General features: G+C 49.9%; 1 protein-coding gene across 6 annotated transcripts in view; it reads left to right on the top strand.

The window, feature by feature from the left end:
• Positions 1–16,084, top strand: part of PDZD2 (PDZ domain containing 2) — a 377,542-nt gene that overhangs the window by 348,324 nt on the left and 13,134 nt on the right. For all 6 annotated transcript variants that reach the window (XM_060295693.1, XM_060295694.1, XM_060295696.1 and 3 more), the window contains 4 exons: positions 79–884; positions 6,442–6,586; positions 8,960–12,953; positions 13,763–13,880. In XM_060295693.1, coding sequence (XP_060151676.1) covers positions 79–884; positions 6,442–6,586; positions 8,960–12,953; positions 13,763–13,880 — 5,063 coding nt within the window. The remainder of the gene's footprint in view (positions 1–78; positions 885–6,441; positions 6,587–8,959; positions 12,954–13,762; positions 13,881–16,084) is intronic.

Consider the following 16,084-nt stretch of genomic DNA (forward strand, 5'->3'; position numbering starts at 1 on the left):
AATGAGGGGGATCAGATTAAAAGACCACGCCAGATGGGAAGATGTTTCATTCAACTTTTCTTTCCCCAACCCCGCCAGCTCACAAGGAACCAGGAAAACCCAGGGCCAACAGCCTTGTGTCTCTAGGAAGTCAGCGGGCCTCTGGGCTCTTCCACAAGCAGGTGACAATTGTCAGGCAAGCCAGTCTTCCCGGGAGCCCACAGGTCCTCCGAAACCCTCTCCTCCGCCAGAGGAGGGTGGGCTGCTACGATGACGACGCCAGTGATGAAGAAGAGTTTGATGGCGAAGGGGACTGCATTTCCCTCCCGGGGACCCTCTCAGGTCCCAGCAGGCCTCTGACAGACGACAGCTCTACATGCGTCTCAGCGGCCTCTTCCAAGGTCACGGGTATCAACCAAGAGGCACATCCCCAGAAAACCCTGGTCAGCAAGGCCTCCTCGGTGCCTCTCCTTGGCAGCTCGCTGGACTTACAGGAGAGTGTCCCAGGAGGCGTGGGGGACACCCTTGTACAGGCAGCCAACCCGCTGGTCCGTTCAGAGGCCCCCGAGGGGAGCCCTGGCTGCCTGGGGAGGAGGGAACTTTCAGGATCGAGGAGTTCACCCAAGTTGGAGTGCAAAGCCGGATCAGGCACCCAGGGTCTGGCGAGCACGGACAGCCCCGGTTCCCTCCAGCAGAAGAATGACAACCTGGGGTCCAGGCACAAGCCAGTGGCCAGGGTCAGCCCACACCACAAGAGGCCCGAGGCTGAGGCCAGGCCCAGGAGCTCAGAAACGGCCGGCCTGACCGATGGAGCCAGTGACCCGTGTGGTCCGGACTTGAACGTCCAGGCCGCTTCCGTCAAAGTGGCTGCGACTGGTGATCAGCCAGGAGGAACCGCGGAGAAGGTAACTGATTTCTCTTCGTTACTTGGGATCTAGTGAGTATTGTATGAATGAGTACGGAGCATGCTGTAAAGCATACGTTAATCTGTCTGAAAGAAAGGATGATGATTGGAGAATTATCTTTCAATAGAGCCATTCATTTCAATACTCAAACTGCTTGGGAGCCTGGTAATGCTACGTCGCCAGGTTGGTGCGGGGAGGTGCCTAGGTACTGAGTCGTGAGATCATTCGGCCAAAAGGTATAATCGCTCTCTGGGGCTTCCCTGGTGGCACAGTAGTTAAGAGTCCGCCTGCCGATGCAGGGGACGCAGGTTCGTGCCCCGGTCTGGGAAGATCCCACATGCCGCGGAGCGGCTGGGCCCGTGAGCCATGGCCGCTGAGCCTGCGCGTCCGGAGCCTGTGCTCCGCAACAGGAGAGGCCACAACAGTGAGAGGCCCGCGTACAGCAAAAAAAACAAACAAACAAAAAAAGATAGAATCGCTCTCTTCCCTGTACACAGGGCCTGCGGCTGATGATGGAAGGGCATAAAAGCTAGGCCAGTGGAGGAAACCCCTGGGTCTGGTACCGGCTTCTCCACTGACTAATTGGTGGTCATTTGGGCAAGTTAGTGCATCTTCCTGAACCACAGTTGTCTGGATTGTAAAATAGGGATGGTGCTGTCTGCCCTGATCATCTCACAGAGTCGGGGTGACCATCAAATATAGGTTAATGGTGATTACGTCTGGCTGTCAACGTTCTGATTGATCCTTATTTTTTCAGACTTTCTACAGTGATGATGTATAGTTATAGCTACTCATACCCTTGTTGTGAGTATCACATGAAATAAGGGGCATGCGTTCACTTAGAAACATATAATGTACCACATTAAATGCACGTTAATATTATTTATGTTTCTCCTTGGTTGCCAGTATGTTAGAATGGCCCAGAATTATTAAATTGTACCTTTTTAAAAAAATTTTAACATACCTCCACTTTAGCAAGGAGAGAGTAAGAGAAACAAACATTGTTTACAGTCTCCTCAACATAAATAATTTCATTCTGAGCAAAGAATCTGAGACGACTTATAAGGGTATACAGGTATGCCTCGGAGATAATGCAGGTTCAGTTCCAGACCACTGCAATAAAGTGAATATGGCAATAAAGTAAGTCACATGAATTTTTTGGCTTCCCAGTGCATATGAAGGTTATGTTTACAGTATACTGTAGTCTGTTAATTGTACAATAGCATTATGTCTTTAAAAATAATGTACATGTAATAACTTTAAAATACTTTATTGCTAAAAATGCTAACCATCTGAGCCTTCGGTGAGTCATAATCTTTTTGCAATAGTTTCATCAAAGATCACTGATGACCGATCACCATAACAAATATAATAATAATGAAAAAAATCGAAATATTATAAGAATTACCAAAATGTGACAGAGACAAATATGACAGAAATGAGCAAATGCTGTTGGAAAAATGGCACCAACATACTTCTCAACGCAGGGTTGTCACAAACCTTTAATTTATAAGAAACACAGTATCTCTGAAGTGCAGTTTTTATTCCTATATTTATAAAGATGTGTGTTCAAGTGGTTTGTATAAACATACAAGACAGCCAGAAAATGTAAAGTCATAAAAGCTATTCTAGGCAGAAGGGGTTTTGTTGTTTTTTTTACCTTGTAGAAAAAGTAGAAACTCACATCTTTTCCTCCTCCTAAAAAATTATTACCTCTAACTAGCACGTTTTATTTTTTTATTATTATTATTTTTTTTTTAACAAAGCTTTTTGGTCATAGGTTCAGTCATTTTTTAAAATATTTATTCATTCATTCATTCATTTGGTTGTGCCGGGTCTTAGTTGCGGCAGGCAGCCTCCTTAGTTGTGGCAGTCGGGCTCTTTAGTTGTGGCTTGTGAACTCTTAGTTGTGGCATGCATTATGGGATCTAGCTCCCTGACCTGAGGGATCAAACCCGGTCCACCTGCACTGGGATCACAGAGTCTTAACCACTGCGTCACCAGCGAAGTCCCAGCACATGTGTTTAAAATGTAATGTTCAGCTAATGGGTAAACCCCTTCTTTTTAAAAGTATCACAAGTTTTGAATAACTATATGAAGCCAAATCAGGGGTTTTATTCATAATAATTTATTTCTATTAAAATAAGAGCTCTTGTACTTGTGAATTAGTATCCCCAGTAAGACCTTTGAGCAGCATTTTAAACTTTTGTACAAAAGAAGTTCTATTTTTCTCACAAAATTTTTAGTGCCGAAATTTTATTTTATTTATATATGCAAAAGAAAATAGACTACATTGCCACAAGGTATTTACCCTCAAATATTAGAAGCTTAAAAAAAAACAAAACTTTCTCTTTTGGCAAATAGATTGTCTTCCACTGTTTTTGTTGAATACTTTTTAAAATTGAGACGAAATTCACATAACATAAAATTAAACATTTTAAAGTGTCCAGTTCAGGGCTTCCCTGGTGGCACAGTGGTTAAGAATCTGCCTGCCAATGCAGGGGACACGGGTTCAATCCCTGCTTCCGGAAGATCCCACATGCTGCGGAGCAACTAAGCTCGTGCACCACAACTACTGAGCCTGCGCTCTAGAGCCCGCGAGCCACAACTACTGAGCCCACGCGCCGCATCAACTGAAGCCCACGTGCTCTAGAGCCTGTGCTCGGCAACAAGAGAAGCCACCGCAATGAGAAGCCCGCGCACCGTAACGAAGAGCAGCCCCCGCTCGCCGCAACTAGAAAAAGCCTGCACGCAGCAACAAAGGCCCAACACAGCCAAAAATAATAAATAAATAAATTTATTAAAAAATAAAAAAATAAAATGTCCAGTTCAGTGGCACCTGCTGCATTCAGTGCTGTACAGTCACTACCTCTGTCGAGTTCCAGGCTCTTCTACTGGTCTTATATTACATTTATGCCTTATTAGTAAACAGAAAATTCACTGAGTTAAACGCTGTATAGATTTCCCTCAGCAGATAATTGATATTTTACTAAATGATTTTTTTTTTTTTTTTACAAAAGTAGCTAAAAGATACTCCATCTGTTTCACCTCTTTCCTCTGCTGCCACCTTTGGGCCACTTTATGACTCCTTCACTCAGAGGGTAAATTTCAAATAAATCTGATTTAACTATTTAGCAGGTCTGTTTAGAAACTTTTTTTTTTTACAGTAGGTATTAGATAGAAGAAAGGAAGATGAAGTAACTGACACTTGGCTAAAGTGCAATTTTGAGATGTTAATTTTATTTATTCAGCTTAGTCCCTCCCTAACTCCCAAAATGAGGAGCTGATTTTGGTCTTGGATATCTTTTTATTATTATTATTATTATTCAGATTTAACTGGGCATCCTGTGTGGTTTGGGGGGTTTTTTTTGGCTGTGTCTGGTCTTAGTTGCGACACACAGGATCTTCTGTTGTGGCATGTGGGCTCTTCGTTGTGGCATGTGGGCTTCCCTCAAGTTGTGGCGCGTGGGCTCTATAGTTTGCGGCAGGCAGCCTCTCTAGTTGAAGCGCGCGTGGGCTCAGTAGTAGTGGCGCCCGGGCTTACTTGCCCCGGGGCATGTGGGATCTTAGTTCCCCGACTAGGGATTGAACCCGCATCCCCTGCATTGGAACGTGGATTGTTTACCACCGGACCGCAAGTCCCTGGTCTTGCATATCTTGATGCAATATTATAACAACAATGCCTTACCTCTATACAGCCTTTCGTGGGTTTTTTCCTTCATTTTCTTATTTTTTAATTAATTTATTTTTATTGAAGTATAGTTGATTTACAACGTTGGGTTAGTTTCAGGTGTACAGTAAAGTGATTCAGTTATACATCCATATATACCTTTTTTTTTTCAGATTCTTTTCCCTTATAGGTTATTACAAAATATTGAGTATAGTTCCCTGTGCTATACAGTAGGTCCTTGTTGGTTATTTATTTTATATATAATAGTGTGTATATGTTAATCCCAAACTCCTAATTTATCCCTCCCCTCCCCACTTTCCCCTTTGGTAACCATAAGTTTGTTTTCCATGTCTGTGGGTCTATATAGGTTTTTGTATGGTGAGTGTTGTAGCTGTTATCTCATTTAATTATCCTTTATTTAAAACTCTATGAGTTAGGGCAAGTCTTATCATCCCCATCTTTTTTCTAATTTTTTTTATTGTGGTAAAATACACGTAGTATAAAATTTACCATCTTTTTTTTTTTTTTTTTTTTTTTTGCGGTACGCGGGCCTCTCACTGTTGTGGCCTCTCCCGTTGTGGAGCACAGGCTCCGGACGCGCAGGCTCCGTGGCCATGGCTCACGGGCCCAGCCGCCCCGCGGCATGTGGGATCTTCCCGGACCGGGGCACGAACCCGTGTCCCCTGCATCGGCAGGCAGACTCTCAACCACTGCGCCACCAGGGAAGCCCTAAAATTTACCATCTTAACCATTAAAGTGTACAGTTCCATGATACTAGTATATTTATAAGGTTGTGTAACCATCACCACCATCCATCTCCAGAACTCTTTATCTTGCAAAATGGAGACTCTGTACCCATTAAACAACAACTCCCCGTTTCTCCCTCCCACCAGCCCCTGGAAATCACCATTCTATTTTCTGTCTCTATGATTTTGACTACTCTGTGTACCTCATATAAGTGGAATCATACATTTGTGTTTTTTTTTATGACTGGTCTATGTTGCTTAACATAAGGTCCTCAAAGCTTATCCACGTAATAGCATGTGTCAGAATTTCCTTCCTTTATAAGGCTGGATAATATTCCATTGTATGTATATAACACATTTTGCATATCCATTCATCTATCGATGGACACTTGGGTTGCTTCCACACTTTAGCTATTGTGAGTAACACTGCTATGAACACAGGTGTACACACATCTCTTTGAGACCCTGCTTTCAATTCTTTTGGGTATACACCCAGGAGTGGGATTACTGGATCATGTGGTAGTTCTGTTTTTAGTTTTTTGAGGAATCTCCATACTGTTTTCCATAGTATGGAAATGGCTACACCATTTTACATTCCTACCAACAGTGCACGAGGTTCTAATTTCTTCACATTCTCACCAACACTTGTTATTTCTGTATTCTTTTTTTTTTTTTGTGGTGCGCGGGCCTCTCCCGCTGCGGAGCACAGGCTCCGGACGTGCAGGCTCAGCGGCCATGGCTCACGGGCCCAGCCGCTCCGCGGCATGTGGGATCTTCCTGGACCGGGGCACGAACCCATGTCCCCTGCATCGGCAGGCGGACTCTCAACCACTGCGCCACCAGGGAAGCCCTATTTCTGTATTCTTGATTGTAGCCATCCTAATGGGAGTGAGGTAATATCTCATTGTGGTTTTGATTTGCATTTTCCTAATCACCCACGTCTTAAAGTTGAAAAAACTGAGGTTTAGGAAGAGCGACAAGACCATAAATTTCTATTGGACCTTAAACCCAGAATCTGAATCTTGTGGCTCCTGGTCCAGGGCTCTTTGAACTTTCCCAAACCAGTTCTCTGTGTGTGATGCCTTAGGACACAGAAACCCTGAAAGCCACTGACAGTGACTTGTAGTTGTCCTTGTGCCAGGACTCTCTGGACAAGCTGACCGTTGGGGATGGGCGAGTCTCCACCGACTGGGGGCCAGCTGGTACCCCGCCCCACCCGGATGCTGGCCACCCCACAGAGAAGCCGCCTGAAGCTGCACCCGAGCAGGGGCAAGAACCCGGGACAGGTAAGATTACTTTATCACTTGTTAAGCTTCAGGATGGGAGGGCAGAAGTTACCTTAATAAAAGTGTTATCGATGTATGTGGAGAATTTTGAGGGGCAGAGAAATCTTACACAGGTTAATGATAGTTAAAGCTGCCTGCATTTAACAACTTGACTAGATCATTGTGCCTGAATTCATAGTTTTCATTCCATGTCGAGTGTGTCTGTCTTCAGCCAGTCCACAGCCTTTACCCATTTTCTGACATGTACCTTAGTGAATGAGGCACGAGATGAAACAGAAACATGTTCTACCCTTCAGAAACTCAACACCCTGCTTACGTGAAATCAGTTGTACTGAGAAGTGGCAGGAAAAACCTCCACAGAGGACAAGTAAAAAATGAATATTTTTTTACCTCACGTATCCACAGAAAATAATAGCTGAGGAGCCCTCCGAGGTCAGCAAGATGCTCCCAGGCCTGCGTGACGGGCTCTGGCCCTGGCAGGCTGTCCTCGGCACCAGTGGCTCAGGTTATCGGCACACCTGTAACCTACTCTAGTTAGGGAGCTGCACCCAGCCCTCCCTGTCCTTCTACACCGACGACATCAGTTGGAAAGGTTGCTGGGCCTTCGACCCCTGACGTGCCATAACTGAGCCAATGTGCTTCCCATTATTGAGTATTCGGGGGGTTTCCAAGTGAAGGAGTATTTTGAAACATGATGTCATGGACTGCCACCATGTAATTTAATCTCCTTCAATAAAACCCTCTTAGGTTACACACTTTGCACAAAAGCCAAATTGCTAACAACATTTTAGGGTTTGTTCAGCGAGTGAATCACCTGAAAAACAGCCTTACATTCCCTCCTTTTGTCTCATCGCTACTTTTCCCCGAGGTTGGCACCAGCAGAAGCAGGAAAGTCATGCTGAAGGGAGTTCAAAAAGGTTGAGCAGAGAAGGACAGGAGGCCGTGGATGTGAATCTTGTGGTGCCCCTGGCCATCCTCGGGGACCTGGGGAAGTTGTGTCTGGTCTCCGTGTGTGTCTTGAGCCAGCCTTGTTGCTGCCAGGTGCTCTCCACAGAGGTCAGGGTTTAGGTAACTGGCCAGCCTCCTGGGGTGACCCCTGGCCATGAACTCTGTGACCCCAGATACATTGCTTAACAACTCTGTGCCTCAGTTCCCCACCATTCCAGTGCAGATGGTCACAGTGCTGGGAGGAAAATTAAGTGCATGAAAAACTCTTAGCACAGCGCTAAGTCCCAATAATTAGTTCTTAATTATTGACCGCCCCCTTCGGAGGGGGTACGCATATGCAATTAAGATGATTTGCATGGGAGATGTGGAGTGAATATAACATTTGGGGGAGATACACTTTTCAAAGCAAGGGCTTTCATTGTGACTGAGGTTTTCACTCCAAGTTCAGACCCAGAGTTCGTAAGAAAATGCAAATCTAATGTTCTTTATCATGCCAGTTTCCCCATCTATTGTAAGATGCCATGTGCCAGAGGTGGACAGCTTAGCTCACGCACATGCAGGCCTTTTGCGGAGGAGCCTCCAGGACAGAGTGGCTGTCCAGAACCCACCTCATGGAATGACTTTACTTCCCACTGTCTCTAGACAGGTGTCATCTTTCCCTGCGCCTTGGAGATTCCATGCTTTTTCTTGCTTCTCTGCTTTGACTCCCTTTCCTTCCACCTTCCTTCCCTTCGGTCTCTGATCAGACTATCCCTCCAGAACCCCACTCAGGTCCAGACCCTCGTGTCACAGCTTCCCGGGATAATCTTACCTCCTAGGTCACCCACACCCCCGAACCTGGTCAGGACACACTGGAGCTCAGGACAGGCTTCCATCTGTCTGGAGCATTCCATGTGTTTTCCCCAGTTAGCCTCCTCTCCTGCACGAAGCAGTGAGGCCCTCAAGTACCCTGCTTGGACTGTTTTACTCTACGCTGGCTCACAACCCACGCCATGGGGCTAAACCCCGACGTGATCAGCCAGGGCCTGAGAGGTTTGCAGAATCAAATAGAACAACGGCCTGACTCCTGCGGGGTTTGCCATCAGAGGGCAGATGGTGCACAGAAACCCAAGGGAAGGATTTCTGGTGTCCCCCATTCTTATAAACAACCAAAGAGGGCAGAAGCAGAGGTTCCTTCTGCCATCCAGTCTGAGTTATTTTAGAGCTTCTAAAGCTTGGTGGTATTTGTTAGATGTGAGCACTCTGTAATTTTAGAGACAAAAACAAGCCTACATTTAGGCTGTGGGATGTCCTTCTAAAAGAGACCCAAAAATTGAGGCTGTTTACAGTTTTCCACTTTTTTAATTGAGAGGTTTTCTATTTTCTTACCTCCCCCCCCGCCGTATGTCCTGTGCCACCCACCTTCTGTTTACATTCTCCACACAGGACCCCACGGCTCCCCAGGCCCCCTCCCTTCCCCAGGGGAGAAGGGGGTGGTGCACCCTGACCACAGCAAGACCTCAGCGCACGCAGGGCCAGCGAGGCAACCCGAAGACCCCGGAGAGACAGAGTCACCCAGGGTGCCTGAGTCTGAGGACAGTGCATCGCAGGGGACGATGGCCACAGCTCATCCTGACCTCAGCGAGACCGGAGCGGCCCCAGAAGCCAGCTCGCCCCGCGCCACCCGGAAGGCCGCTGCCCACAGTGGAGCAGGACCCGCGGCCGAGGGGGCATCTCCGGCCACTGCCGTGCTGTCACGAGACCTCACGACCCTGGAGAAGAGACAGGGGGTTCCGGGTCACCACAGCGATGCTCTGCAAACCACGGGAACCCTCATGCCTGGAAACTGCGGGGGGTTGGCTCTGCCCCGAGGAACAGACTCTGGGTCTGCAAGGGCGCTGCGGGCCAGCCCCTCCCTGCCGTCACCGAGTGACAAGGCCCCGGAGGGGTGTGGCGGTGCCTCGGGGCCCGGCTGCCCCAGGGGCAGCGGGAGCAGCCCCGTGACTGACATCGACAGGCTCCTGGAGGAGCTCGATGCTTCTGGAGCAAGGCTTCCGCCTCCCGGGAAAGGGGCCCGGCTGAGCCGGGAGCGCGCTGCCCCGGGGCCGCAGCGAGCCGAGTCGGACCCGGACTCGGGGAGCCAGGCCCCCGGCCCGAGGAGGCCCGCGGCTGCCGGTCCAGCCCCTTGCCCCCAGTGGGCCCACCAGCCTTCGGTTCTGGATTCCATCAATCCCGACAGACATTTTACTGTGAACAAAAGCTTTCTGAGCAGCTACTCTAGAAACCTCAGCAGCCTCCACGAAGACAGTACGTCGCTGTCGGGCCTGGGCGACAGCACGGAGCCGTCCCTCTCGTCCATGTACGGAGATGCTGAGGACTCGTCTTCGGACCCCGAGTCGCTCACTGAAGCCCCACGAGCTCCCGCCAGGGACAGCTGGTCCCGTCCTCGTCTTTGTCCTCGTCCTCATGGGGCTTCTCACAAGGGAGACACGACGGAGTCTGAGGAAGAGCAGGTTGAAATCTGTGCCACGAATGGCCCCCCCGATCCACCCGCAGCCAGCGCTCCTGCCCTTGCCCAGGGGGCCGCCTGCCCTGCCTTCGCCAAAGCCCTGCCACCGAAGCACGGAGCCCTAAGCCCAGCGGCGGGGGACGCCGGGGACGCCGCCGCCTCCGCGCCGGGAGCCTTGGGCCCAGCAGCCCCGGGCCCTCCACGGCTGCCTCTGCCCTCGGACACGAGGTCTCGGGAGCCGGAGACGCCCGAGGCTGCACGGGCTGCCGAGGACCCCGGGGAAGCCGCCCAGCCTCCGCCCGGCCCCAGGTCTGTCCCCGGGCCCCCAGGCCCCCTCAGCTCTCCTAACATGGTGAATGGTTTGGAGCACGACTGGCTGGATGACAAGACCTCACCTGAAGAACAGGAAACAAACGTTCACGCCACTGGAAACCGGGGCGCCCTCGGGGCGTGCGACCCCGAGAACAGAGGCCTGGCTCTGGCAAAGCTGCACATCTCCGAAGTTCAAGACCCGGACGACTTGCTGCCAAAGCCGAAACCCGTCTCCAGGCGGCCCATCATGGCCTGGTTTAAAGAGATAAATAAAAGCAACCAAGGGACGCAGCCGCAGAGCAGAAGTGAAACGGAACCACCCACGATGCCGGCCAGAAGGCCCGACCCCAAGGACCAGGCGCTGAGCTCCGGCCACAAGAAGGGGGTGGCTGTACGGGACAGCCCCCCTCCGCGTCTGAGTCTGGAGAATAAAGACCTGCCTAAGAAGAGTTCCATGGAAACCCTTCTGAGTACCTGTCAGAAACCCAAAGCCGGCCCTAAGCTGAAGAGACTGAGCATCAAAAGCAAAAGCAAAGTCAGCTCCGAGGCCCCAGCCACTCACCCGGGGAAGGCCGGGGGCACAGAGCACAGGAAAGCCCTCGTTTCACCACAGGCCTCCCACAAAGTGCTTTCTAGGGTGGCATCACACCGGTTCCACACAGGTGACCATGAGGAACCGGACAGAAGCGCCGCAGCCACCCCCCAGCCTCCCCAGTGTGTGGAGGGCAAGCTGCCCCAGGGGACCCCAGGCTCCCTGAAGCCCTCGGCATCCGACACCAGCATCAGGATGTTCATTTCGCCCTTGACCTCCCCCAAGACCCTTCCTGAGCAAGGTGCGTGCAGTAGGCTCCACCCAGCTGTGCACTCAGAACCTGACCGAGGCTGCCCGGCCGCCCCCAGATCTCCGAAGTGTGGTCCAGAGAGCAAGGCTCCCCCTGCGTCCCCTGGGCTGGTGAGTCCCACGGCACCAAGGAGTGGCGCGTCCACAGCGGCTGGCAAGCGGGAGGTGCCCCCTACCGGGCAGGGCGAGCAGCCCCCGTCCAGCCAAACGGACTCAGCAGCAGAAGCCTCCCAGGCCGGAGGGACTGGCGACAAAAGAAGCAAAATCATTGCTGGTGAGCCCCTCGAAAGGACCAACGAGCTGAAAATCATTGAGATCTCTTCTGAAAGGATGCCCAAGAATGTGTATGGTGACAAGCCAGCTGAGAGTGACAGGCAGGGAGGGTTCCTGGCCCAGAGCACCTGTCAGGAGAAGAGCGAATTCAGGCTCTGTCACCAGTCAGTGGACTCATCCCCAAATCATCCATCCTCACGCACGTCTCGGGCCTCCCAGGTGGAGCAGGGAGCACAGCAATCTGTCAGCAGGGCGAAACAGACTTCCTCCCCCTCCCGGCAGCTGCCGGCTGAAAAGGCAGATCCCTGCCAGGGAAGGTCAGACCACAGGGCAGACTCCCTGGGGATGCCCAGGAACGGCACGACAGTGGGCCCGGCACCGGGGGAGCATCCCTACTTCACGCCAAGGCCAGCAACCAGGACCTACTCCATGCCGGCCCAGTTCTCCAGCCACTTCGGCCGGGAGGGCCATGCCCTACACAGCCCAGGGCGCCCGCCCCGGGACAGCCAGCTCCCTGCCACCGGTGGGGGCCTCCTCGAGGCCAGGGCGTCCAGAGGCAGTGTTCTCAGCCTGGTTAATGGACAGGGCGTGTATAGCGTAAAGCCCCTGCTGGAGACTTCGAGGAACCTTCCAACCACAGACGAAGGGGATGTCCTGTCAGTGCAGGAAACAAGCTGCCTACTCACAGACAAAATCAGAGTCACCAGGAGATATTACTACTCTGAGCAGAACTGGCCCCATGAATCTACCTCATTTTTCTCTGTGAAGCAGAGGATCAAGTCTTTTGAGAACCTGGCCAATTCTGACCGGCCCACGGCCAAGTCCGGGGCCTCCCCGTTTCTGTCGGTAAGCTCCAAGCCTCCCATTGTGAGGCGGTCTTCAGGCAGCGTGGCTTCCGGGAACCTCGGCCACTCCAGCGACGCAGCAGCGAGGTCGCTGAGACGCAGCCTGAGTTCCTGCAGTGAAAGCCAAGGTGAAGGCAGCACCCTCATCCCCCCGATGACCAAGTCCCCGTCCAGCATGACTCTGACAGCCTCCCGGCAGAGCCCAGGGGAGGCTGCTAACAAGGGCGCTGACTCAGACCCGAAGCGATCACTTGGTCCTTCGGGAATCCCCACCCCAACGGTGACCCCAGCCTCTCCCGCCAAGAGAAACAAATGCTCGGTGCGTCACACCCAGGCCTCACCTTTGTCCCGCTCGAAGCTCCAGGAGCTGAGAGCCCTGAGCATGCCTGACCTCGACAAGCTCTGCAGCGAGGACTTCTCGGCCGGGCCGACTGCTGTGCTCTTCAAAACCGAGCTGGAAATCGTCCCCCGGAGGTCACTTGGCTCCCCTGCTGGAGGCCTCCACGGCTCCACTGCCCTTTCATGGCCCGTGAAGGGGGTGGACAGGGCCTGTCCAGGGGGAAGCAGCCCTAAAGCCACTGAGCCTGGGGCACCCAGTTCAGCCCGCGATGTGGGTGAGACCACCCAGGATCTGCCTTCCGGAAGAAGTTGGTCAGTTAAGTAAGTATCCACCCCTGCCCTTTTAGGTAATGAAACTTTTTTTTTGATGGACTGGTTTTCGATTTATAGAAAAGTTGCAAAGATAGTGCAGACTTCCCCTGTACCTGTTACCCAGCTGCTTCTGATGTTAACGTCGTACGTAACCACGGTCCATTTGTCAAAAGTAAGAAGTTAACATTGGAACAACACTATTAGCTAAACAACAGACTTTATTCAGATTTCACTGAATAAATTCCACTAACGTCCCTTTTCTATTCCAGCCTCCAATTTTGGTTTTAATATCATTATTGGGAAAATACAGTGCCTGCAGGGAAAAGTGTTTGCCGAAATGTTGCTCTAAAAAGAGGCTTCTATAGGCTAGGGCACTTATACAAAAGTGGAGAGAGAGAGAGAGAGAGAGAGGGAGAGAGAGATGGTTGGACAGGGAAAGCTGACGCTCAGGGGAGAATCGGGGCCTTTGAGGGTGACTGGAGTCAAATGGGAAATTTCTAATATGTTTCAAAATATTTCGCTGGAGCCTACAGAATATTTAATATGTCTGAAATTATCTATTAAACTCTGGCATTGGTCTCCTAACATCTTGGAGGGATCCCAAAATCCATAGGAATTCCCACTGCTATCAGCAGTGAATGAAATTCCTGTTCAACATTCAGAATTCTTCAAGCAGTTTGGAGCGGGAGTTATGACCAAAAGAGAGTGTGAAAATCAGAAAATACCTGCAATATGGTAGAAAGATCATTCTAAATGCATCCTAGCAAAATGGAGGAACTGCTTTTTTCTTTAATGTTCTTCAAATATATACTATTTAGTTTGCATCAGCTCCTGGTCTCAGCGGGGGATCAGCAAAGACTGCAGTCTGTTCTGTCGTCAGCGGGGTCAAAATCTACTGTCCTAGCTCTCATTCAGGAAGCGAAAGCACAATCAGAGGTGAGTGAAATACAGAAAACACAGGAAGAGGGGACCGCTGCCACCTCAGTGCTCAGGCGTGTGCCACGGGCTCAGAGGGCCTGGGAGGGCCCTTCTCCGAGGGCTGTGTAGCGAGTCCTACAGCTCAGCCTGACTTCTGTCTCACTTGCTTGTTGCTTGACTGTCTTGAATTTTTAGGTGCCAGATTGGTGTTTTAATTCCCCAGCAGCGAGTTACCATCTTCCCTACCCACCCCCACACCTGGAGTTTGTCTGCAGTGAGTCCTCCAAATAGGACGAGGCATCCTGGAACTGTCGGGGGAGGGCACAAGTACCAAGTACCTTTGTCCACCTAACTGGACATAAACTACCTGTCAAGGGAGCCACCTGCTGGGGAAATGAGACTTAACGGCTGTGTAGCCCTACCCCAGCCCTAAGTGTAAGAGCTTCAAAGAAGCTGATTAGTGATTACAAGTAAAATTTTTCAGTAAATTGGATGTGACAGTAAACAACAACAAAAGAAACCATGGTCCATATCTAACCCTGAAGCACATTAATTTCTCAGAACTGTTCACTGAGATTTGAACCCTAATATATGAATATTTTCTGTCCAGAGAAGAAAAGCAAACATGAACAGTTTTTCTTGAGTGGTAATGTACCTGGGTCACAGATATCACCCGACAACACTGTTCCAGAAATTCTGATATTATCCAGAAGGGCTGTGACATTGGCATCTAATAAGGGATGGGCCAGAATGGAGAGGAGATGGGATGGAATAGAGACCAGTTCCTTTCAGCTTCCACTGCCTTTGGATTCTCGGCCCCTGGTTTGGGTCCGTGAAGTTAGGAAACACCTTGAGACATACTGCGTTTTTTATTTTCAGGACGAGGGACTATTTCATTCTCTCCCTTCCTCCTCCTGTTACAAAGCATGAAAACTTTACTCTGGGATTTTGAGTCAAGGTGGCTCAGTGGGTTCACACTTTGCCAGGCTCTTTGCTCCAGACATTTTACAGTGTTAGACATGAGGTGAAAACCAAAAAGTCTCCATCAGCCTCACAAGGGAGAGGCACACTGTCAGGGACCACAGACAAAGCGGAGACTTTTTGTGTGCACAGGGCGCTGAGCGCCACCCTGCGGTCATCTTCTGGGCCTCCCTCACCCCCTCAGCCTGGGTCCATATTCACCACGAGCAGGTGCTGAAGATTCTTCCTACTTTGATCAGAATGCAGCTTTCTTTTATCTCTTTTTCTTATTGTCTTCAGTTAATTTCAGAGAGGAGCTGTGAGTAGAGATCTCCTCTCTCTGCCATCTTCAGAACTTCCTGCCTTGCTTTTTTCCAAAGAGTATGGTCTGTAGGTGTTGAAAATGGCCCTGCACACAGTGACTTCCTGTGACCTCTGGAGGTGCTGTGAGAGATTAGAGAGTCAGGAAACAGCCCTGCTCTTCTGACTGCAACAAGCCCAAACCTTGGAGAGCTCTTGAGGTGCTTCTAGCTTCCCTGATGCTGTGCTAATTAAGTTTCTCAAAGAGGCAACACTTGCACTAGCAATCAGCCTCTAGCAGACTTGTATCCTCAAACACAACTGGAAAAAGGATTTGAATAAATTAGAATTTTGGTGATATGTCCTAGAATGCAGGAGAGTCTCATTTTCAAATACTGTCTTTGCTCCAATAAGGCATTTAAATATCTGAGAAGTATTTGTTTCAGCATCAAACTTCCCAGAAGCTACAGAGAGATCATGTCCCAGACCACATGTTCCTGTTTTTGTGAGAAAGCGTAGTCCTCATTCTTCTCTCCAGTGAACAGTGTCTGAGCATGTATATACTTGGACTTGCCCATGAAGTCAAAACCCCAGCCCCCCAGGTTCTGCAGGATATTCTAGTGTTAGCACATGGAGCTGTGGTTTGAGTGAACTTCTTTAGAGGTGTGACATGCTTGGGATTACTCTTTAGGACTTAATAGGACTAAACATTGTTTCTTTTAAATATTGGTTTATTTCCCCAGCACAATACAGAGGTGGTTTTCTCTTCCAACGTTTTCACTTTCTCTGTCAGAGCAATCCTGGAGCGTTATTATTAGATTCTTTTTCTATCACCATGTCTGAGAACACCTTGAATTGATGGATTATAAATCACTTCATGGGAAACCTAGCAATGCAGGTCTTTAAAATGAGGCTGAATCTTATCTAGCATGTATGTGAAGGAAGTCCAAATTCAGAATAAT

The sequence above is a fragment of the Globicephala melas genome, chromosome 3, assembly GCF_963455315.2.
Source record: "Globicephala melas chromosome 3, mGloMel1.2, whole genome shotgun sequence".
Classification (NCBI taxonomy): domain Eukaryota; kingdom Metazoa; phylum Chordata; class Mammalia; order Artiodactyla; family Delphinidae; genus Globicephala; species Globicephala melas.